The 24,895-nt window shown below is 40.6% G+C and overlaps 1 protein-coding gene across 4 annotated transcripts in view; it reads right to left on the reverse strand.

The window, feature by feature from the left end:
* LOC102313055 (breast cancer anti-estrogen resistance protein 3 homolog) overlaps nucleotides 1-24,895 on the reverse strand; it is a gene marked incomplete at its 3' end in the record, with an annotated part of 60,144 nt that overhangs the window by 15,074 nt on the left and 20,175 nt on the right. For 3 of the 4 annotated variants that reach the window (XM_042215747.1, XM_042215746.1, XM_005950701.3), the window contains 3 exon segments: nucleotides 13,925-13,967; nucleotides 20,851-21,105; nucleotides 21,212-21,404. In XM_042215747.1, coding sequence (XP_042071681.1) covers nucleotides 13,925-13,967; nucleotides 20,851-21,105; nucleotides 21,212-21,404 — 491 coding nt within the window. 4 annotated transcript variants of the gene reach the window in all.

Here is a 24,895-nt window from a genome sequence, read left to right on the forward strand (position 1 = left end):
CTCACTAATGCTCTTGTGGAAGAGTGGGAACAAATCTCTGCAGCTAGGTTCCTGAACCTGTATGAACAACGACTGAATGGCTATAGCCTGTTCGTCATATACTGTGAAAGTCAAAAGAGGATTGCTTCCAGATTCAAATCCTACAGCGATAACTGAGGTCGACTGCCTCAAAGATACAGATGAGATTCATGCTTAGTGATGTAAAAAGACTTTTTAGAAACAGTAGAAAGGATTGATCTCCAAGCAATGAGCTAAGCCTGAAATGGCAACTGAGGGTTTTTAAGTTTTAGAGCATCATGTTTTAAGAGCTAAAGATGAATAATGGTTTCTGCTATACAACGATAGAGAAAGAACCTTATCATGCAACGGGATTAAGATAAAAAGAACTTTTTAATGCATAGTTTTACAGCAAATGTACGCACAGAAGCAATCTAACTATGCATACAACCCAGCTATGTTGGATCATGGCAGCTAATGCAAACAAAAAAAAAACGAAAAAGTGTCAATGATGTGATCTAATAGCTAAGGATACCAGCACAAGTAAGCCTGAATCTCAGCAGGCACAGAAACAGGAAGCAGGGCCTCTGTGGATAAATGGCGACCTCCCAGAGAAACAGATGGAGGGGAGAATGAAAAGGGGAATGGAACAAAACCCCAGGCAATATGGAGTCAAAAGTAAAGACACAGAGAGACAGAGAGAAAATAGAAAAGCACTAATCAAGAGGATGAGGATGAGCTGGGGGAAAACTCACAAAAGAGACAGAAGAGCATGAGATGGATGGGAGCGGTGCTGTGCAGTTCTGCTTCTTGAGAAAACAACAAAGATATCAAATAAGGATAACAAGTTCACATTGCATCGAAGCATCATTTAAATGAACAGACTGGAGGATTCTTAAAATAACCAAGAAAGTCACCGACAGAACATCTCAGGTTTTATTCATTCAATTTCTAAATGAGCAGTAATGTAACTATTGGTCATTTGTTTTCTCTCTGAAACAGAAGGTCTGGATAGACTGCACACAACAACAACAGTCATTAGAGGCAACTCTTAGTGAGAGGAAGTGCTGATGAACTGCCATATGCATTAAGTAGGAATCCAAGTTTTCCTGGATGGCTTGGATTGGTTTGAGAGCACAGAGTAATACTTTTCCCCCTCTTTGACAGCTTTCCATTTGAAGAGAAATGGATTTTAAGTGTACTTTTCCGTAACACTGACATATGATTGAGAGTTGACCGGAGAAAATGCACACAAAAATATAGTCTGATGAAGATGCAATATGCTGAAAACTTCAGAACGACTTCTTGGCATACTTTGTGGTGAGATCAGTGTGTACTCTTAGAAGATACATATAAAGGCCTGTAAACAGACTTTATCCAGGCACAAAGTGCATTTTAGCAGCAGATGGAAATGTACAGGCTGATCCACAGAGGGACACACCACCCCACCTCAGCCTCCTGCCCCGCTGCTGCTTGCTGCATCCAATCAAGTAATGACATTCATACAATTTACTGATGTCATAAAGAAGACAAACTAGCACAAGCTGGTAATTTATCATTCACATGAGGACTACTACCCCTGTCCTGTTAACTGTCTAACCATCTCACCACTTCCTTCACACACAGCCTTATCTGTCTGCCAGCACTAGTTATGGATGAAGCCAGCATATATCTCACAATCACACCCTCAGACAGACAGTCGCACAGTTGGCCATTTATGAGAGTGTCTGGTCTGACTAATAAAAGCCCAGTGTTCACAGTGAGAGCGATGGGAAAGAGAAGGACTATTTAGGCTGATTAGATTTTGCTCAGGCTGGAAGTGTTACCACGCACTTTTCAGACTGTTTTCTGCAGGGCAATATGTTGTTTTCTTTCCACCATCTCCTTGAAACAACAAGATGAAACGAGCCTTGAAAAGCACGCTTGCATTAAAGAATGTTTCTGAAGTTGCATGCTATTAATACTTTAAAGGCAAACAAACCTCTTACTTTTTAATCTACCCCTGGACTAAGATCATCTCATGATGGACAACACCAGCATAAAGTCTGTAGCATGCAAGCATTCACAAAACACCTGCACATGGGCACTTACAGTTACACCTTGTATGATGAATTTTACACAAAGCAAAAGTACAAAACATGAAGATGAATTCAATGATAAAATAGGTAACATGGACACATTCTCACACACACTCTCCTGTGTTTCCTCACCTTTGCGCCGATGACAGAATTCTTGTGGTAGAAGCAACACAGAGCTGCTGTCAGGGCTTTGAGGTTGCATCTCTCCGACATTATCGACTCTATCTGCCGACACTAACGGGGTAACAAATGCTGCCTTCGGCCAGCTCAGTTAGATCTGCGGTCAAGGTGACTGAAGAACAACTTGAACGACAAGTTCCCAATGATTCCCATTTGCCTCTTCCAGTAAAACCTTCATTAAGAGTTACACAGATGGTCGAGTACTAACTCTGCAGCTGGATCAATATCACAAGTCAGAATTTTTCCAGTCTCTCAGACTAAGGAGTGAACATCTCCCCTGGGATAACTGTTACTAACATTCTGTCGTCTCTGCCTCTCTCCTCCACAGTCCCCGCAGAGTGAGCCCTCCACTTTCTCACACATTTTTTCTTTAAATTTCCCTTTTGCCCTGCCCCCCCTAAGCTCCATATATGGGAGAGAGAAAGACCCATGTGAGGTGGTTTGCACCAATCAAGTGTTGATAAACTGGGAGTGACCCAAAGGCAGAGTCTCCCGCCTGCTCTCACTGCAAACACATGGGCAATGGAAAGAAAGCTGTGTACATCGGCTTTGCATCCTCTGCATGCATTCAGTATGACACTTCAAACCTAAACTGTTGCTATTGTTTCCCTCTGACTCAAAATCATTTTTTCAGAATTTGCACTGATTGTGCTGATTGGTTTGTTACTCAATTTAGTCTCTAAAGTGACAGTTTGACCAAAATACTGGCCAAATAATTATGTATGCCTTTTCTTTCCGAGTACTCACAGCTGTGGAGTTTCTGCATTACTACTTTAGGTTTATCTGCCTATCAAAAACAATGTCCAGCCCTTGTGTGACTGTCTTTCAGTCTCATATAGACGATGTTAACGTTTCCATAAGAGATGCTCTTTTTTGGTGTAAAGCCATGGTTGGAATTGCGGCTCTTCCAACTGCTCAAACCAGCAGTTTGAGAACAGAAAACACATCACAGAAAAAAAAAAAAAAAACTAAAAGTATATCACTTCCACAGTTGGCAGTAAGTATTTTAAGAAAACGGCTATGAGTCACAAAGAAAGTTTCAATAGGAAATAGCTGCTGTTCAACCAGTGTTGTGTACTAAATAATCCACTTGGAGACAAAGGGAAGGGTCTGCTAAGAGTGAGTGCGCATGTGTGCTGTGGACTGATGCTGGCCACTTGTGTTACTTAATGCTTGTTGAGCAATTACGCCCACACACTGGTGAAACTCTTAGCTTTCACACCAGTTCACACACAGACCCATACTGACATCCGACATAAGGAAACTGGCCCCAAAGCAGGAAAGTGAAAAAAGTATATTGGCATGTAAAGCCCAGTAAAACTTATCAACTTCTTCAGGGAAGAAAGTGAGGAAAACGGTTGGACAAACGTAACTAGATCCAGAGAGAAAATATGGCAGTGTACAAAGACAGAAAATAAAGAAATAACCATGAGTATACAGCACAAACACTACCATCTACAATGTAGCTTGCCATCACCATTGTGTGAATGTGTGTGCGAATGGGTGGATGACTGGTTGTGTAAAGCGCTTTGGGGTCCTTAGGGACTAGAAAAGCGCTATACAAATACAGGCCATTTACCATAAGAACAGCCACATGCACACAAAGACTAGACACACACTGAGGGTGACACGCCAGCAGCAACAAGTTGAAGGGAATATTCGGTCGCAGGAAACTGAGCCACTAATTACAGTGTGAACTCTCATGAGGACCCATGAAGGAAATACATGTAGAACATTCCCTAAGGCACCACATAGAGGCACACACACACACACACACACACACACGACTGGCGACCACAGCAGCCCCAAATCACCAGCTAGGCTAAACGTCCACCTTAAAATACACACATCCGTCGCTCCAGGAATGCTTTGGAAAAACAGTGAAGGACAGAAATTGGGGCGCTGAGGTTCTATGTTTTCTATTTCTATCTGTTTGTTGGTTCTGTCAAATACGAGAGACTGTGCTGTTTCAGCAACCTAAGCTAATTACATGAAATATAATAAAATGGAAAATTGGGGATGAAAGAGGGCTATTTTCTATGTAAAAATTGGCTTAAATATGTAGTTTTATTTCAGGATGTATATTTTACTGTCCGGGGGGACTGAGAGAAACTATATGCAGTCAATGATGTTGAAAGTAAAGGATCTTTTCTCTTTTCATGATGTGTTAACAGAATATTCCACTCAGCCTAGGATTTATTTTAACTTCTTTTGCCTAAGCCTAAATTGAAGTACCTAAAGACATACAAGGCCCCTAAATTTCCCATAATGCAGCTTAACTGGCCAAAGTACAATAGGACAATGGGATGCTAATGTAAGCCTGAACTGCCACCAATATACAAAACTGATCAGAACAGTAGCAAAATATAAAGATGAGAAGTGCTTTCTACAAGAACGAACAAATACAAGTGATTCATCTTTCAGTTTGCATTTGTTCTATAAACACATCTCATACAATCTGCATCAAATTGCATTAGGTAGTAAACTTAATAAAGAATTCATGTCCAAATGTACTACACATCCATTTACAAGGTCACGATTCCCAACAGTCTCAATGATAAATACAGTAAAGGAGACATGCAGTAGGTACAGGTTTTACATTTCCTGACAGTGGCTGCAAGCTTGGTTGGCAGAAATTGGATTCTACGGTGCAGTATGATATCACACCACAATCGAAGCTTCACTGTCCTTCTGTACCAGTTAGGCAGCATTCATCACGCTTCCTCATCCCCTAATGCATCAATAAAATCAGTGACACTTCTATTCACCCTCTGGGTGAGTCTGTCACATGCACACATGTGCAGACTGTGTGTGTATATGAGGTGGGGGTGACTGAGTGATCAATAATATAATAGACTGGTGTCGAGCCGTACTGATTGGTTCAACGTGATCCTTGTGTAGTCAGTGAAAGCGCATGCAGTAAGAGGCTACAATACATCTTATGTGGGTCAAAAGAGAAACTAATTTGTTGGTGTATTTGCTTTTGTAAAGTACACTGGAGCACCAAAGTTCCATAAACTACAATTAAAAATACAAACTACTGATACTTATTTACTTTATTGTATACTTGAAAAACAAGAATACAAACATAACAATTTTACAAAGAGAAGATCAGCTTCGCAGTTAATGCAAGAAGCATCTGATATTTGGTTTGAACACTTGAAATTTTTTCATCTTTTATTTACAGTGCAGACAATTTAATATAACATGAAAGACAAGTATCAGAAAGGTTGAGGGTATTTTAACATTAATACATCCATACATATGAGCAACGTGACTTCCATTTTCATGACACGAAGACTGGTTCTAGACTATTTTCTTCAGTACGATTCTTCGGTGACTTTCTCTTTAGCCCAGATTTAGATTAAATCCATGTCTGAGAAACTGGCTCATATGGTTTGACCCAAATCTAAAAACAGACAATTACTCAGCTTGAGCTACAACTGTTTAAAAACGGGCGATAGCTTCAATAAAGGAGAAAAAAATATCCGTGTCTAGATTATTACCCAAAAGTTTTAATGTTTTTTAGGTAAATTTGAATATAAGATGACAAAGACAAACCTTGATGTTACTTGCTTTTTCCCTTGAGCATAGAGCGTATGATCACGATTTCTGTAACCTGACCACACTTGCTCAAAATCATCACTGAGAAAATCTGGAGACTGAACAGCCACTGATGAATTAACAGGAAAATTATTACTGATGATATTCTGTAGCAAGCTGGTGGGGGTTACTGGCCAGCTGCCTGTTCCACTTATAGGCTGACAAACTGAATAACTGACTGGGTGTCCAGTTCATGGACGAGCAGAGAGACAAACCAAGCTGGTTGGTGGGGTGCCGAGCGTGGCTGGCTGCTTGCTGTTGAAGTCATGCTGGCTCACTGACAGACTGGTATGAAAGTCACACTATTGTTTGGACTTCTAATTAACAAACATTCACAACAACATCCATCTACAGCGACATTTCTACTTTCGGGTCTGACAGTCCCTTTCCTCAGTTTGGCCAGCAGATGGTGCACTCCTCTAAAACTCAACAAATGCATGAATAGCTGTTTGTAAGTGAATTCAAACAGTTACTGCTCTTTTATCTTTATTATTAGCAAAGCACAGTTTTAAACTGGTGCCTTCAGTATGTGTGTGTGCTCTATACAAGTGTCATCCACACAGAGTTAATAGCTACTGCAACCCAAGACCACACACACACACGCACGCACACACACACACAGAGCATTATTGTTTCCTAAAGCTCTCTCATGAGGGTTTACAGCAACTTTCAACTCATTGTGTGGGAATAAAAGAGTGCAAAAGAGTCTTTTAGCAAAGGCTTAGTAGAAGAAGAGTTGTGTTCACACTGAACCACTGAGGGTCTTTCTTTTCCTCTCTATCATTTAATTTGTCATCAAATAATACAGAGATCGTGCTGTATTATACTGCTACCTATTGTACTATTAAGTCTGGCCAAGTCATAGTAAAATCAACAATCTGCTCCTATTACTTTCTACTCAGTAAAGTTATACAGTACTTATCTTGATACCTACTTTATAATCCTCATTAAATTTTACTTTCTGTGAGAAAGAGACACTTCAATTTGACTTCATTCCTTCACCAGTGCTTTTGCCTCTTTGTCAGCACGATTACTAAACAACACCTTGTTGGTTTTCTTTTAATCTGGTCAATAGGTGGAGCATGATTAAAGGAAGAACCTAGTACATTTAGCAAAATCAGGTTCCATTGTCTTTAAATTTGGAAGACAGGGTACTAGACTTCTTCTTCATGTTATGTCTATTTCTAGAGAAGGAAACAAGCTGATTGGATGCTTAGTGACGAACATCAAACAGAGGCTGTCAACGAGAAGAGAAACTGGCCATAAGGTGGTGAAGTTGAGAATATATTAAAACTGTTGTTTTCCACAGAGACTTCCTTCCCAACAAACACCCATTCTGCTCACATCTACTTGACATAATCACAGAGAACAATGCAACACTCACTGTACTGACAACTGTTTGTAAAAAAAAACAGTTTCCAAAGCATATGCCACACAACACCTGTACTGTACCTGTACGGTCTATGTGTGTGTTTTCATCCACAGTGGAAATGCAAACACACCTGGAGCAGCACAGAAGCAGAGCTGACAGCTAGGCTTTCACACATATTATATAATACCTGGAATACAGTAGGCCACATATGCGGTCAGCACGCAGACACACACAAAATAGGCTACGCACTCTGTTGATACACCATGTGTGTGACCAAAGAAATGCACACAAAGTACTATTTGTGCATGTGGGCTCACAGGTTTGAGAGTGTTTATGGGCTCAAAATGTGGTCATAAATATTTTGTACTTGTAAATCAGGATTTGTTTGTGTAAAAAGATTTGTGTGTGGACTTAGCCAAAAAAAACCCCTGCAAGTTACAAGTACGAATTCTGACCCTATTTTTCTTCCTTTCATCTGATTGGTCAATGTCATGTCAATCACAAATGTAACAATCCAATCAGAGAACAGATGGGTTTGGCTGTCGGAGGGGCGCTTTTTTGAACTGCAGGTCTTTGAAGGGAATAAATGCCCTTTTACATGCCAACCCAGCGTTTTCCTTCATCACCACGAAGGAAAACAGTCTGTGGTCGTCCGAGTTTGGTGATTTTTGTGTCACAGGTTACGTGCTTAATACAGGGACCTCCAGCAGCATTTTCAACAGCGCTGTCGGACCTCGGAGGGGGGCAGTGTTGTGGAAATGACAGTCTTCACTAGTGGGGATAGTTACAAAGCTTTCTTCGTTATGAATTAGCGATACATGTTTTTATTGAACATTTGAAGATAAAAAAACAGAAACTCTTGTAGAGGACATAAAGTCAGAGATAGAAACGACAAGGAGCAGGTGCATCTAGTACAGGTAGAGCTGCTGCAAAACCCCACAGAGCTCAGCAGCCAGCGCAACAAATTCTGGATCCTTGGCCTTTAGCTAGCAGTTAGCATTAGCGGCATATGCTGCCTCCATGCAGTGTTGCCAACTCCTCAGTAAGGAAAATCGCTATTGGTTGTCCTAAAAGTCGCTAGAAGTCGCTAAATGATGTCATCGCCTAATTTGCATAATTGGTCATGCTAATGTAATTGTAACCTACGTTGTTGGAGAGAGAAATAACATCGTGGAAGAGACATAAAGTGAGTAAAAAATGTCCTAAATGCATTTAGAATTTATTTAGAACTACAAATTAAATTCTTTTAGCAATTTTTTTTTTAATGTCACAATTCCAACCCTGCACCTTTATCCGGGCTTGGACCGGCAAAATGTGAGAAGCTTAGTGGTACTGGTGGACTAACTGTTACAGAAACATCCAAAATGAGGCACCAATACTGTTTATTTAGTGCAGCTGTGACAAAAACCTTATATTGGCTGCTGGTCTAATTCTTATTATTTTGGATGTGTAAAGCCTGCTCACTGACATCTGTCTGTTCTTTCTAGATCCCATTAGATGAACGTGCTGAACCGAGGTGCAGTCATCTCAGCGTGCCTCTGTTCAGATTTGGAGACATTGAACGATGCCTCAGAAACTATTTAGACGATTTATCGCTCAGGTAAGTCACAAGCTCAAAGTCAGCGAGACAGTTATCAGCATATACAGACATATTCACTGGTTACAGGTTTGTTTCGCTCAACCATTCTCAATGTTTTTCTTTCAGACAGTGGACGGCATTAGCCACTGATGACATCTCCTCGGATGTCGTCGATCTGCTGACCGAGATGTGCCGAGCACTCATAGGGCACATTAGCACCGTAGTGTATAAAGTCATACGCCGACAGGTTTCATGCTGCCCACATAATCATGATCATGGAGACAAAGAAAGCTCCGCTGACCGGTAAATCTAAAGCTTGCTTTATTAAACAGTTTCATTCAGTCTTTCTTCTTCTTAGACGTTTTACATGAGATGGTTCATCGGGTAATCCTGGTGACGGAGGGGTTTTTCAGAGGACACAGCATTGCTTCGTTTACATCACGTGTGAAGTCATCCATGTGGTTTATTTTAATGACGCCTGTAGATTTGGACAAAACAGTGATAGTGTTGGAAAATGACTGACTACGTTTCTCTTCTCTCCCTTTTCAGGATGAACGCTGAACCTCTGCTTGATGGGTGCAGTTACTGCAGGGTGACAGAGGATGATATTCAGGCCAGCCTCAGAAACATCTTTCATTACTGCTTCGGTTGGGTTTTGGGCAACGGCGGTCTACTGACAAACTACTGACTTTATTTTCAGTGTCGATTGCAAAGAACGTAAACTCAGCCCTGAGTCGTATCACAGGGTCCACATCCTTGCAATCAGATAGATCCACATCCCCAACAAACTTTGTTGGGATGGTTTACAGTGTAGTGAACATTTTAAAGGACTGTGCAAAGACCTTAGCTCCCCCTTTTGTAGATGGTGAGAGTCGCAGCTACAGCATTGTTGAATCGCCAAACTGAGGAAGATGACGACTTTAAACCAGAGTCTGTAGAGACTTGTAAAAGCACACAGACTCAAGCTTGTGTAGGTGAGGGAGATTTGGGTAGCGAGGTCAACAGTGATATATTTCAAATCACCGATGTCCAAAATCTTGACTGTGAGAGTTCAGAGAGTGAAGAAAAATGTAGCGACGCCCCGCAGTGTTCATCTGGGACGCTTCCTACGCCTGCAGAGACCGATACCTTTCTCACTTTGTGTCTTGCAAATTTAGTCGCTCACGTTTCTGAGAAAACACAAACAACTGCTGTAAAGCTGAATTTTCAGCAGATAGTGACTGATATAAGAGAGAAGATTGGGGGAGACTTGACTCCTTTAAAAACTGTAAAAATCTTGTACATCATAATGTACAAAGACCTGTGTCGCAAATTTGGATCCAAATACGTGCTTCAGTTTGTGATGGAAAAGGGTCACGCGACTTTTGTAGCAGCCGTTGTGGAGCTATTAAAAGCGGAGCTAAAAGCATCGAGTGGCTCCAGTCACGCGCTGAGACGTTTAGAAAGTGACAAAAGCGTTTCTCCAGCCAGTGAGAACAAAACGCAACAATCTGCTAGTGAGGACAAGGTACAAAATGGATCCACAGGTTCCCAGAAAGACAGGCCGAGAAACTGTATCGTTAGGGCCCTCGCTTCTTTTTGTAGATCTTTGAGGAGGCTGTTCAGTTGCTGCATGAGCAGCGAGTCAGAAACAGAGTGACAGAGTGAGCAGCAGCGGCTCTGTGGGGCCTCTCACAGTGCAGACATGCACTTTGATCAGACACTCTAAATCACTCACATAATTTGCTTCTTAATTTGGAAATAAAATGAGCAGAAAATGAAACAAATGTGTTTGTCAGAACATTTAATTGTTAAATGTGTATAATGGTTTGTAGTCTCATCAATCACAATGTAGAGACAATCGCACAAACTCGATTTAGTCAGAGCACTTTTGAGTTAGTTTTGTCATTGTAGGTTAAATGTAGATATTTATTCTAGATATTTGGCACAAAGGCATCCTCAGCTCTGTAACAGAGAGGTGTTGGCTCAGTGTGAAAATGTCCTGATGATATCAGTACTTTTGATTTTAGCCTGACTGATCAAGTTCCAGTTAAAGGGTTTTGACTGTCTTGAGAGACGGCACATTGTAGACAGAGAGCCATATTCCTAACTGTAAAACTCAAAAAACAGTCTTAGGCTACGTTCACTCTACAGGTCTTGATGCTCAATTCCGATTTTTTGATCAAATCTGATTTTTTTTGTCTGCTTGTTCACACTACAATTAAAATGCGACAGCAAACGCGCTCTAGTGTGAACGCTCAGAGCGGCCGCATGCGCAAAAGAAGACGTCACACACAACGCGCTCTGTTTAGACCCAGAGCAAGCAATATTGTGTGACTGATGGCCCTTAATGTAAAGACTTCAGACTTTACGTTTCCCAGTTTTGCTTTAAGTTATAAAGTTTTGTTATTTACATTTGGCCTAATAATGATCCTTACTGCTTTTTTAGAGGAGCGCTGCTTCTAGCTGCAGATTTCTGTCAGAATCTGCAGATTATACAGTACAAATAAAATGTTCACGTTTCTCCAACGTTGTCTTCCCAGCAGTTTCACTGGATAGAAGCGTTCACCATGTCGGGCGCTGATAGTTGGCGTCTGTCTTGTGTCAGTGACGTAAAAGACTGATTTAATGTGACATGACCATCAAACAGCAGTCGCTTTCTAAAACATCAGATATGTATCGGATTCAGCACCACATACGAAAGTGACCCAGATCGGATTTGAAAATATCGGATTTGTGTCGTTCACACTGTCACACCATGATCGGATAGATGAGTCGCAGAGGGTCAAAGAAGTCGGATTTGATGCGCTTTCCCCTGCATCCGATGTGAAAGGACCTTTATGCTGCGCACTGTGACTCACAGCCATGGTCCCGGGTCAGCCCTGACTTTGTGTTAAACTAATCCTAAAATAATAATGGTATTTCTAACCACTGATATACCACAACTGCTGAAAGTTAGGGCACCTAACTGCTATCGGATATTTATATAGAGATCCTCCAGCTTCAAACTGTATTACCCTTCAAGGACCTGCAGTCCAAAAAAGCGCCCCTCCGACAGCCAAACTCATCTGTTCTCTGATTGGATAGTTACATTTGTGATTGACATGACATTGGCCAATCAGATGAAAGGAAGAAAAATAGGGTCAAAATTTGTACTTGTAACTTGCAGGTTTTTTTTGGCTAAGTCCACACACAAATCTTTTTTACACACACACAAATTCTTTTTACACATACAAATCCTGATTTACAAGTACAAAATATTTATGATCACATTTTGAGGCCATAAGTGTTCTGTGAGGTTAGCTCCCACATGTGTGACCCGCTCCCATGGGAAGGACAGAGTTTGCTTTTTACAATGGGGTGTTAGCATCCAAACATATGAGCCAACAGATGGAGGAGTAGTTGGAATGTGGTCGTACGCAGAGAAAAAGAACTGATTTGAAAGAAAATGTTGGGAAAAAGAAAAGTGGAGAAACCACTGCGGGTTTGTATGTAATGACAGGCTTTATTTACAGTAAAATCTAGTAGTTTGCAGTAAATGTTATGACATCTGCAAAGATCTCAAAGAAACTAATGATGTCGCTGTTCACAGGACAAAATTAGATCACATAGGTCAGTGTCATGAGGGCCAAAGCGTCGGTGTGGACACCACATAATGCAAACTTCATGCATGACTCCAGCTCAGGACATATTTGCATGCCACCCTCCTCTCTCTGATTTCCACTGTTTCTTGCCTACGTCTACAATCTATGACAGAGATGCAGGGATTGAGTAATTTTTTAAAAAATTTTTATTGTGAGGTATAAAAACAGTTTTTTTCCCCATTCAAGGAAAGAAAGTTTACCATTTTCACACAAACAAATATCATTTAGGAAAATGATAGAATTATTTATTTTGATAAATAATGAAGTTGAGTGTAAATCGTCCACAAACCTGCGCATTTCTTTATGAACAGAAGGTACAGACGAGCCATCTACGATGAGCTGTGCTGATATATGAACAGCTGTCTGTGACTACAGGCCTGATTATCTGCTGCGCTTTTTCCTCCCACGCCTTTGCCTCATAATACAATTTGATTTTTGCTGGTTTATTTGTTTACTTGTCTCTTCTCTAGCCACACAGTTGCAAGCGTGGGAATCGGAAAATCGTTCCTGTTTAATTTCATTCATTGATTTAAAACCAAAACAAAACATAAAAATACAGACTCTTTCCCAGTAAGGCAATCATGTCAGTGTCTGTTTAACACTGTTGTTCTAAGAAACCTGCAAAAATACAGGCATAATTATGATTTAAATAAGGCAATGTCTGACTAAAGATTAGGTAAACCAGCTTCAGCACTCAATTTGGTTGCTGCTCAAAATGTATTTAGATTAGATACCCTGCCTTTTCTCCACTAAATGTGCAGTACAGAAGGTTTGTATTTTGTTTGATGGTCTTAATAATACAAATTTCTTAACAACCGAGCAGACAGGAGCCAAAAATAAGAAAGGCAAAGAACTGTGTTAACAGAACCATCGCATCTCGGTCGTCATCTGTCTTTGACTGAAAACTGCGGTGCAGGTGGTACGAAAATGATTTAAAGCTGTGTGACAGCAACAAAACTGAGCGTATGATTTAAAGGCACATTTTCCAAGTAGTCGAGGTGCAATTAGATTAACCTCACCTAAGAGTGATGTTTACACCTCAGTCTGCAGAAACAGCTGGTGTTTCATATCCAGTGGCAGATGTGTCCCGTTAGATGTAATCCTTTATTGGTGGGCTTTACTAAATGTTTTACTTTTATTCCCCCTGGCAAAATGTCTTTACTTTAGTACTGCAGTATTTTCACAGCAGGGTGGGAGGTCTGAGGTTTTACATAACTGCTAGTATAACTTTTTCCTTCCTACTATAATACAGACAACAAGCTTCCACTTTAGTCTGCTAAACTAAATTAAGCCTGGGGGGGTCGTACATCTTATTTTACTTCTGTGTGTTTTACCATTTTACAATCAGTCTTTTTAAATACTGTTTTATGCGTTATAGAGGCAGTAATAAGCAGCCATATTTTCAGTAAGCAAAATATTTACATTGATTATCATGGAACCGCTTATTTTCAACAACAGCAGACAAACAATATAGCACCACTGCTTTTCCTACCTTAACGTAGTCCACTGTGGCGTCGGGCCCGGCTGCAGGCTCCCTGGGGAACACAGACAGAGACAAGGTCCGATTTAGAGAACACATCCTGCCAAAAGGACCCAGATGGGACCTTTAGGTCCTCCTTATAGCTCCTATTACAAATAAACTGCACAGTCAAGGCCGCTCGCTGACTAGTGCTGAAGATGGGTATTCAGCCCTCGTCACTCCGTAGGAGATGAATTATAGGTGTGGAGGTGTGGCACTTTTTCTTTAAAGGTCTAACAGGGTGATCAAAACAAGTGCCTGTATGATAAGAAGCCAAACCTGCGCTCTAAAGCAGAGGGCTGATTCTTGTGGCAACGCAGAGTTAATCCACATCTACTACTGTAGGTCCCACTTGGGAGTGGGTTTCTCAAAGAAAAGAAAAAAGAATCAAGTGGAACCAAAGTTTGCACTACACTGCTTTAAGTCTCCTGTTTTCCCGGTTTCGCTGCCTGACTTTCACTCCCTTTCTTTTAGTGGTAAACATGTTCCCTTACTGCCTGTCTGACTTGGCCTCTCTCTCTCTTCCTCTCTCTCTCTCCTCCCCCATCAAAACACATCACAGCCACACGCCTGCCATTCAGAGTCCACTGACAATTTCACAGAGAGGTTAGAGCACACACACACACAAACACACTTTTCTAATTTCCTCTTTTTGCATTTTTCTGTAATTCTCTTATTCACAAAAAAATGCTTTTGTCCATCTTCCTAATCTCAGCTTACACGCGCTGCAGTTTTATCTGCTTTTTTAATCACTTTTGTTTATCAATTGTTTAAAGATCAGATTACTCATTTTCAGTCTTCGTATTTTTGTTCTCCGTTTGTTTTTTCCGCCAATGTTAGCTTGTCACATTTTATCCCTTAACAAAACTCTTTCGGTGCTCTCCATCTCTGCGTTGAACATTGGTACTCGAGTTACAGCTCAGTCTCGACAGGAGGCTTACAACCAGGGGCTCAGTGAAAGGGGTAATTAGCTCAAATCCGTGGCTACATTACCAAGGTTGGTAGTTTAAATCCCTTAGGCCTGCATTGGTTTTCCCACGGGAATATTAGCACAGTCCATTACTTACCAAACCAAATATGTGCAGCTCTAAGCCCTCGCAGTTTAAACATGGCCCCAAATAATGAGTGGGATTTAGTTATGTAACTGAACAGAAGCCCCCATTCACAACAATGTATAGTCATCATTCATGGAAGGTGTTCAGATCACTCTTACCCTTAATGAGTTTGCAGAACCGATGAAATGCAGCATATTAAACCTGATTCTATTTTAGGTGCACAGATCAGTCATCTGGCAGGTCGTCAGGGCTTACAGATGAAATCTGCACCGAGGTTTCCTCTCAGTGGCTGTGTCTGACACCATCAGGAACTTCCTGAAGGTGCTGAGAGAAAGCACTTTCAGCCAGGTTGATTTTTTGTTTTGTTTTGTATTGTCACCTAAAATCAAACTGGGCATCCTTCACCAGTGTAAACCCCTATACTATACACTAAACATTCAGCCATTGCAATAATACCGTATATGTGTGTGTTGCATTTATGACATTATGACAGAATGATTACCAACAAAACTTAAAAATTGCCAAACAGATGAAAACAACATCCATTAGCATGTGTAGTCCTATTTAGAAACAGATCTATAAATGTATGCATGCATACCTGAGTACAAAATAAATCAAATTAAATGTATTATAAAGTAAAACTTAGAGCACTTGAGTATACTGGAGCTGAACTAATTTCTTTGTGAGGTTTATTTGACGATTGTATGACTCAGTCCGTCACTGTATTTGGAAAAAGCGCCATAAATGTAATGTTGTGAAAGTTTTTTGAAGTCTAAGAATGGGGCGCTCTTTCAGGAATTCACGCTCTGAACCGCCCCCTTGCCTCACCTCCTAAACTGCCACAAAACTAGCAGCAGCATCGAGTTTGAAGATGTGATCAAGTGCTTTCGATCTACTCTACTTTCCACAGCATTTCCGAAATTGCTCCCTTTCATTTATTCCCATACAGATGCCGTGTGCTCGTTCCTGAAACGTCTTTTCACATTTTTGGGGTTATTTTTTTTCACTGTAGACCATTTACAGAAGTAAGACAAGTTTCAGGTATTAGCAGAGACAGCAAACAAATCTGTTTGCCTGCTGTTAAATTCTAAATTTTCCTTTGCTTTTTAAAAAAAAATGTAAAATATACAACTATGAGGAATAAAAAAAACTAGATGGGTATGTGTACAGTATGCATCCATGCTCTCCCCTGCTATTCCAAAGTTACAGGATGAAGCACCAAGCGATAGATAAAGCTTTCTCCATCCATCCATCCTCTTTCACTTATCCAATATAGGGGTCACAGTGGGGATGGCGCCTATCCCAGCTGTCTGATAGGTTGTGTACACCCTGGACAGGTCACCAGCCTACTGCAGGGTAATAGAGACACAAACATTTATGCTTACATTTGTACCTAAATTCAATTTTAAAAGTCACCAGTTAATCTAACACATGTCTTTGGATTGTGGGAGGAAGCTATAAATAGCCAGAGACCTTCTTGCCGTGAGATGACAGTGCTAACCACTGCACTGCTGACATGCTGACAAAATTTAAAATGTGAACTGCTGGTGATACTCTATATCAAAGCAATAGGAAGCTTCTACCAATGGGAAAACAGCTGTGAGTGGCTGCAGAGCCTCTGTCCTATGTTATAAAAGCACCTGCTGCAGGTAATGCATTATGTTTGGCATACACTGATTAGTGCTTGATATTCAACGCTGAAGATAAAGGACATAGAAGCAGTAGAGGAATTTCTGTGGTTTGAAATCTAAACTAAAATCAGAAACTCACTGAACATTTTCTGTATCCATGTGTGTTGCTTCTCTGAGGTCAGTGGTTTGCTGGACCTTTGATGTGACCAAAGTTTTTTACCACTCCAACCACTTGCCCCTTGTAACCTCAGCCTGGATCTCCAGGATTAGGTGGGTTCAATGCAGACAGACAACACCCATCTACATCCTCCTGGGTTAAAAGTGCCAAAATTGAGGGAGGGAAATTCCCTTTTTTGAAAATTCCCCTCAGGCAGGTCAAAGGTCAGGCTCACAAACAGAGTGATAGCCCCGGAGCAAACAGAGATTCGGTGTCACTCCTTGTGTGCTAGGTTAGCAATGTTTACTCATCCTGGCTACAGCGTTAAAAGAATTTAAACAGAGCATGATGGATGTGCGATAGCGAAGCATTCCAGGGGACACGAGCTGACCACTGCGAGGCAGCACTCGCCACAATCTTTTTCTGGCTACTGTTGTTCTTTGCGCTTCACCGCACAATACTCAGCAAGACCACAACTGGCTTAAGTTAGGAACTACACTATATTTGTGTGTGTGGGAGAGAGTGTGTTGAAGGGAGGCTAAGACAGAGAGAGAGAGAGAGACAAGGATAGGGAGAAATGGAAAAAGTTGATGGCAGCATGCAGAGTCTGAATGCAGCCTACAGAGGTCAGTGTGCTTCCATTAAAAAGTGAAAAGTCTCAATTTACTGTCAGTTTGTGTTTATCTTAGCTGATTTCTATGCATTCTAGTTTTAATACCACAGGCTGAACAGTTATTCTAAAATAAATGGCATTAATTAATTCCCAAAAGGCATTTGATCTTAGTTTCGTACAATATGCTGCAAAACACACTGGCTCTGTTGGCAGACAGTTGTCCTACAATGCAAAGCAGAAATGAAACGGAGTAACAAAAACTAAATAAACTGATAAATTAGAATAAATCAGAATAAGAACGGCTCTGACACCTGGCATCTTTTCAGATACAACATCTTTTCAGTACAAACAGGTAAAATACAAGGCTAAATGTCATTTGCACTGCTGTAGATAGCAGATTTACTCTGAATCATCCCCTTTCCAGGACAATCTGTTGAGTTTAGCCTACAAAAGGACATTTTTAGTGAACCTTTTGTAATGATTCAGCTTTCACAAAACTACAAAAAAAAAACAATAATATTGAGTGCATTTGGAAAAAGGAAGTCCATTTTGTTCTTGATGATCAATGATGATCTGTTTACTGGTATGCATTTTATAGTGCATCCAAGGTATCCAAGGTAGCATAATGTTTAAAATTAAACACTGAACTATTGTTCTAAAGGAATGTTTGATATCCATTTGTGTAGAATTTGCTTTCCTTGGACTTGAGATCCGTGAACTACCTTGCTATCTTTAAAAACAAGTTTAAGATCCACCCGTGCACGATTGCGTTTGCTTCGTTTTATCCATTTATACAATTTGTTGCATCTTATTTTATACGGTAAAGCACTTTCTGGCTCTTAAAAAGCACTATATGAACAAACCTTACATAAAGTACTTGTTAGTGAGTTATTGTTGGCGGGTGGGGAATTCAGAATTTCATTTATACTATACAAATAAAAAGAAAAGTTTCAGATGTCACCAGTCTGTTATTGTCCATCTATACTCCCTCCAACTCTGAACTCTGTCTGCTCAGTTTCCTCCTCCCCCTCCTTTCTTGGTGGTCCTAGAGCTGCCCTCAAAGGTCAACACAAAGACACATGGACCAATGGGAAGATAGTGTGACATAAGGTTAGGGGTCATAGGCCAGCAATGGACAGTCAGTGGTTACATTCCATAAAGACATACTCATCATTTTATAGAAATCTCTGCTGTGAATTGTTTGTAGTTTGAAACCAAATGACCAGAGGTGGGAGGAAACTCTGGAATTTGGAAAATTTCTGGGAGTGTTAAGATCACAGTAAGCAAGCAATCTATATGTGCACTAGAAAAATAAAAAGTTTGAATGTTTTAGTTTGAATAGGAAAAAGAATTTGTGTCAACTCATAAAAACTAAGAAGAACCAGCATAATTGAACAGGAAACTTTAAATTTGAGGATGTGGACTTGAATAAGATACTTCCCTTTCTGTCAGGTCATTAGCTGCCATCCTTACATTATGGCTCAGTCACCCTAGAGTCAAAATAGAAGAGCGTGTGACTAGGTGGTTGTCATGGTTGCACATGTCCTCAACCTCAGGGTGATCACTTTCAATCACAAGGTTTGCCTGGGTGCAGAAAGCACATGGCTACAAAAACTGTGGCCCAACTTGGCTTGACTGCGACCACACTCAGACAGATTGGAGTGCGCAAGCAAATTATTGCCGTCTAATTCATAAATGCAGACTTGCAGCTTGCCAACACACTGTAATCAATCTGACGACAGCAATTGACTGAGTGGGTGCAAACCTGGTCCTTGTCTTTGAAGCAACCATTTCAAAGGCATCGAGATCCAAAGTTTATTACTTAAAGTTGCAATAATTTTGGATCTGCTCTGACTGCTTAAAGGGAACACTATTGACATTCTTTGCTGTCAGCCTAAAGTGGAGTTAATGGCAAACAATCTAAATCAAATTAGACACGTTTTTAAAAAATGAAAAGTAGCTCAGAATGCAAAACTGTGTTATATCACCTGAAGTTATTCAGCTCAATTTTATTTGTATAACGCCAAATCACAACAACAGTCTCCTCAAGGTGCCTCGCCCCAGTGGGGCTGTGAGTTTTGGCCTGGAATAATTCAACAACTGAGTGGTAATGACGACAGAGAGTTCACAACATGAGAGAGACAAATATACTAACTGAGCCTTATTTGGAAATACTCTGGATTTGAGTCAGTAGATGGATAAGTTTAAAAGCTCAACTGCGCTGATTCATCACTGAAATGACCAGGTTATCAAGCTATCACAGCAGGTCCCTGGTGGTTTGTTTATCTCCAGTTTCATGCTGAGCAAAAGATAAGACTGTGTTTTCGTGTTTTTCTACACAACAGCATGCTCACTTTCCTTCCGTTCCCTCTTTACCCAGTAACCTAATAATCGTATGCGTTTCCTGAGTATGTAGATATTTTAAAAAGATATGTTTAATTATCTGTAGTCTCGATATGAGCTATGTATGGTGGATGAGAACCAACATGCCAAAACTTTAGAAATATGCTTTCTTGATGAACTTTATCATCAGGTAATGGCTGAATTTTCATGAACTTTAATCAGTCAAAAGGCTCATTTATGCATGAAAGGTGTAAAAACTGGCACTTTCTGTGCTGGCTGTTTAAAAGAACAAGAAAATACCCATGAAGTTGTACTAACGTTGTGAAAGAACACAAAAAAAAGAACAATATGCTACTCATTATTTTGCCACCTGTACAGGCTGAATTTGACCTGGACAAATTGTCCCACTGTATGTCAGCGGTCTATGAAATCTATCCGGCATGGAGGCAGACAGATAAAAAGTAGAGACAAAGACTTCACAGTAGTCTCTGATCTGCCACGCCACACCCTGACCAACAAAGGTAACCCAACTGCTGGGGGCTACACGAATGCGCCCACAGATGCACATCACATGCACACACAAAGCTGGCTACATCAGATACAGTCTGTTGTAACTCTACACTAGAGATAGAAAGGTGGAGGACATGATGAGGGATGAGATGTGTGTGGGTTTGTGTGTGTGTGTGTGTGTGTGCTCCCTCTGAAGTTGAGCTAATCACTACACCCCCTCAGGGGTCTCTATACAACCTCACTTTTCTCCATCCAACTCCACACTGTCTCACTCTCCAGTCTGAAGAGGAGCAGTGTTTTCTCGAGAGCACTAACAGTCTCTGATCATCAAAGATTGCCAACCTTCAGAATGACAAGACACCCCTGCAACAATCACCTTTTATCATGATAATACTGAACAAAAGGTGCTTCTTCTGAAAGATGGTTTCCCTACACAAACATCTGACAGATATAAAGATAAGCAACAGTCGTACTTGTGATGAAGACTATCATTTGCCCAGAATGTGCAAGAACAAACCGCAGAATGAAAATAAAACTATAAACATCCAGAAGCATTATCCATGTTTGTCTGTGTTTGTGAACATGTTTACCTGTAACCATGGAAGTCATCAGCGATATTTTGGACCAGTGAAGAGGTCATGGACTGATGCGGGTACTCAGCAGTCAGTAATGCATTCTCATAAATTAAAGGCTCTGTGTGATTGGCTTTGGGGTCCCAGGTGTAGTTTCCATGTGTGAGGTTGACCCCTCCTCTTTTGCGCCGAGGCAGAGTCCCATGAATAGAGATTGGCTGGTAGGCGGCAGCTGGCTTTTCTGATAGGCTGCCACACTGGCCTGGATGGAGACTGCAGGACAAAAAGCAAACAGTTACTCACAATGGGAAATGTTACTGTTGCTGATTTCTAATAAATGACTCAACAGCAGTGAGCTTATGATGGTTACACAGCTTACCCAGGTCTGGAGCTGAGAAGATCCATGGAGGATGTGAGAGAGGCCTGGTGCCTCCTGGAGCAGGTATTATTGCTTGGGGCACCAAGAGTGCTGCTGGGTACTCCAGAGTGGCCTGTGCCTCCTCCCAGGGTGTGGTGTGCTTGAAGAGACCTAGGCAGACTAGCAAAACGCCCCTCTGCCATCATCCTCAACTCTGGAAACAAAACACATACAGACATTTACTGTTAAACAGTAATGACATACACCATGACTTTGGATTACTTAATAAAGATTAATAACTTTACTGAGTTCCTGCAAATATAAAAGAAACTAAGTGAATGAATCAAACAAATTAGCCGTCTTCAGGTGTGTTATAACAAACAGTAATCTCAGCTATACATTTGTGTAACAATGGCTGACATGAAGCACTGACTGAGATGAAATGGTGCACACAGCCAGTATACAGTAGTTGTCTCTCTTTAATGCAGACACAAAGCCATCATTCTCACTCTCTTTCAAGTGTTCATACATACGGAAATACTTACTAGCACTTTTTGCTAATGTTTAGTAGATGCAGCAAGTTAACCCGACCTCTGAATAACACCCCATCTCTATTTAATGGATTTCCCCCCCTTTTTTAAAAACAAAAAATTTCATGTGCGCACTCTGAAACAAAATCTGTAGCTACACTGTGTCTGAAAACGAAACCAATAAAATCCACATAAGTTAGCAAATGGATAACAATTTAATACTTCCACTGAAGAGGGGAAGATTAAAGTAAAGTAGATGTGTTTGAGAATTTCGCCTGAGCCTATTTTTATACAATAGTTGGATCGGAGCCACGTTTTCTTTTCTCCCACACCAGACTGAAGGCTGACTTCAGCCCTCTGTTAGTGGATATGAGAACAGAATAGAGGTCTGTGTGCCTCAGTGTTATGTGATATTTTTAGCAACAACCTCTGAGTATCAGTATCAGTATAACACTAGGACATTTTCAAAATACTTTGTATTCCAGTAATCTCCTTAAAAACTGATTCATACACCAGATACTTAAAAAAAGGGAAAACAGAAAAAAAGAAAAGAGAGCAGCACTGCACCCAACTTTATTCTTGCCCATTAGCTAGATCTTGTGTAATGAACAGACAGACACAGTTATAAATACAGCATGATGAACATGACCGATAGGATGACAGGGAACTAAAACACAGGACAGAGAAATTCCCCTGCTGTGTGATGATGAGTGAACAGCACAGCTTTATCCGCTCTGAATCACTCACAGCGCAGCAGTTAGTCATACTGTACAAACTAAAATAACACGGTAGCAGACTGGATTCGACTGACCCGCTCTCTAATCTCAAACCTAAGAATCTGATCTGAACAACTGAGCCCGTGTTTGCTATTGTTAAACAGCCTGATTATGATCAGAGAACACAAGCTGAAGGAACATAATCAAACTGACCCGTGTTCAACTGACCTGCAGTAACTGCAGAAAAGTGCTGCTGGACCACTTTTACATGTGCATGATAATAACAAAAAAGATGATCCGCAACAAACAACGAAAACTAACAGCTCAGACGGACATCATTTCAGACCATGTGTACAGTACAGAAACGTGCCTCCTAGCAGCAAACTGTCTTACATTTAATACTTTGATAGCAAGCCGAAATGCTAAAATGTCTTTGTAGCATTTTTGTTTAGACTTCTGCCAATGCGAACAGAACTAGCGCTTAAAAATATGTGAAAGCATAAATTGGAGCACTTGTTGGAGCAGCATTACAGCCACAGAAGTCAATTTCCCCGCTTCCAGGGCTGCGCTAAAGTATGCTCAATGACTGAGATGATTGATACCCTGTGTGATGTCTCCAAGATTTGTGTTTAGTAGCACTTTTTTGGTCTTTTGGCAAAAATACTCGCATAGTTTCTCATCTACGGCTGTTGTTTGCTGTCACGTTAAATGGCAAACGCTAGAGTTAACACCAGCTCAAAGGAGAAGGCTACAAACGAGAGGACACAACCTTTCAGTAGGTTCTTGGAGTTTGGTCACTCCTAAATAAACCAGGACCGCCTTAAACTGGAACTAAATGCTAAAACTTAACTCCAGCAGGGGGTCACTGAGCCACCAGCTTGTAATCATGAATATCAATAAAAATGCAAATAATGGTTTAGAGAAAGGAACAGCTGGCTGGTTCAGGACTCTTCAGTGTACACAGTAAAAGTCCTTCTAAGGCATGCCGGGTCAGAGAGAGTGGATTCCTCTGAAGGGTAGAGCGACTACAACAGGAGAAGCTATTATACGACCCTTGGGGACGGTCAGCTGTATGTGTATTTGTGTGTGTGTGGCCCTGACCATCTGCCAGACACAGACACACACTCTCCTGCAGAAGAGAATTGACTGACTCTCACTGATTGAAAACACAAACATTTAGCACTTACTCCCGTATACTGGGTCAGTTTAACTAATACATAAACAATTGATTCTGAGAGCTACAGCTACACTCTTGTCCTGTACATTTGCCTACTCTTTTCCAACCATTTATTTTTTTCTGCATTATTTCACTCTTCTCTCACTGGTCCCTACTCATCCATCTTCCCCCTTTCTCTTGTAGTCTCACGCCCTCCTCCACACAGGCATGCCCTCCCTCCTTTCCTCCCTGCCTGTCCATCATGGCAGCTCCCAGACTTTTCCTTCTCCCTTTTCTTTATCCTTTTACCTCTTATAATAATGGACTCGTCTAGTTCCCCACCACTTTTATCTTTGTCCCTGGTTCACCCTCTCTTCTCCACAGCTGTTCAACCAGTAGTTATAACTCTGCAAATGAGTGCAAGTGCTTCCTATACCAAGTCTATTATTTCCTATGTATGGACAGTATACGCTATAGTGGGTCAGACAGATTTGAAAAGACATCCATGCCAAAGAATTTGTTTTGTACCAGCAAGTTTTAACTTCACATGAGGTTTGAGTGACACTTGCTAGTGCCTTTTTTTCCATGTACAAGGTGTGTGCACGTTAAGTAACGTAAAAACGTCTTAAAATCAGTATCGTAACAGTTAATACTAGCGCTCATAACATAATCCCTCAAAGCACAAGTGACAATATAATCAGTATACGGCAGAAAAGATAGGGGTATCAACAAAAAAAATATCAAGAATGCTGAGTCATTATTTCTACAATTTTGACCCACATTTCAACTGGTATCAATTTTCGCTTGTTGTTTTACAGAAAAACTGTTTGTTTTAAATAATGTGCTTTCGTACAAACACACAGGAATGAACATTTCTAGATAATGATAAATTATTCATTCTAAGAGCTGGAGGGAAAAAAAAGTTTTTGCTTATAAATTTATTATTATTTTTTAAATCAAAACTAAACTAAAATGAAACAGCACTAAGAAAAATCAACATATCAGAAACTTGATGCAGTCTTACCTTCAGAAACAACAAGAAATAACTATGTTTACATATTTCATGTTTACAAACGTACTCATGTTCATATACTAACAGGGCAATGTAGACGGTTACAAAGAGGAAAAACTGTCATAATTTAATAAAGTTTCAGTTTTTATTCCTCAGGTTCATTTAATAAATATCCTTCAAAATGCCCAATCATTCCCCTGCAATTGGTGGATCCTTATTCAACTGTCACATTGTTATTGTATTTAAACTGGTTATGAGGAATATTTTAAGAAGGTATTTATGCTATCTTAC

Source organism: Haplochromis burtoni, unplaced genomic scaffold (genome assembly GCF_018398535.1).
Source record: "Haplochromis burtoni strain Fernald_Lab_line unplaced genomic scaffold, NCSU_Asbu1 Contig_812, whole genome shotgun sequence".
NCBI lineage: Eukaryota > Metazoa > Chordata > Actinopteri > Cichliformes > Cichlidae > Haplochromis > Haplochromis burtoni.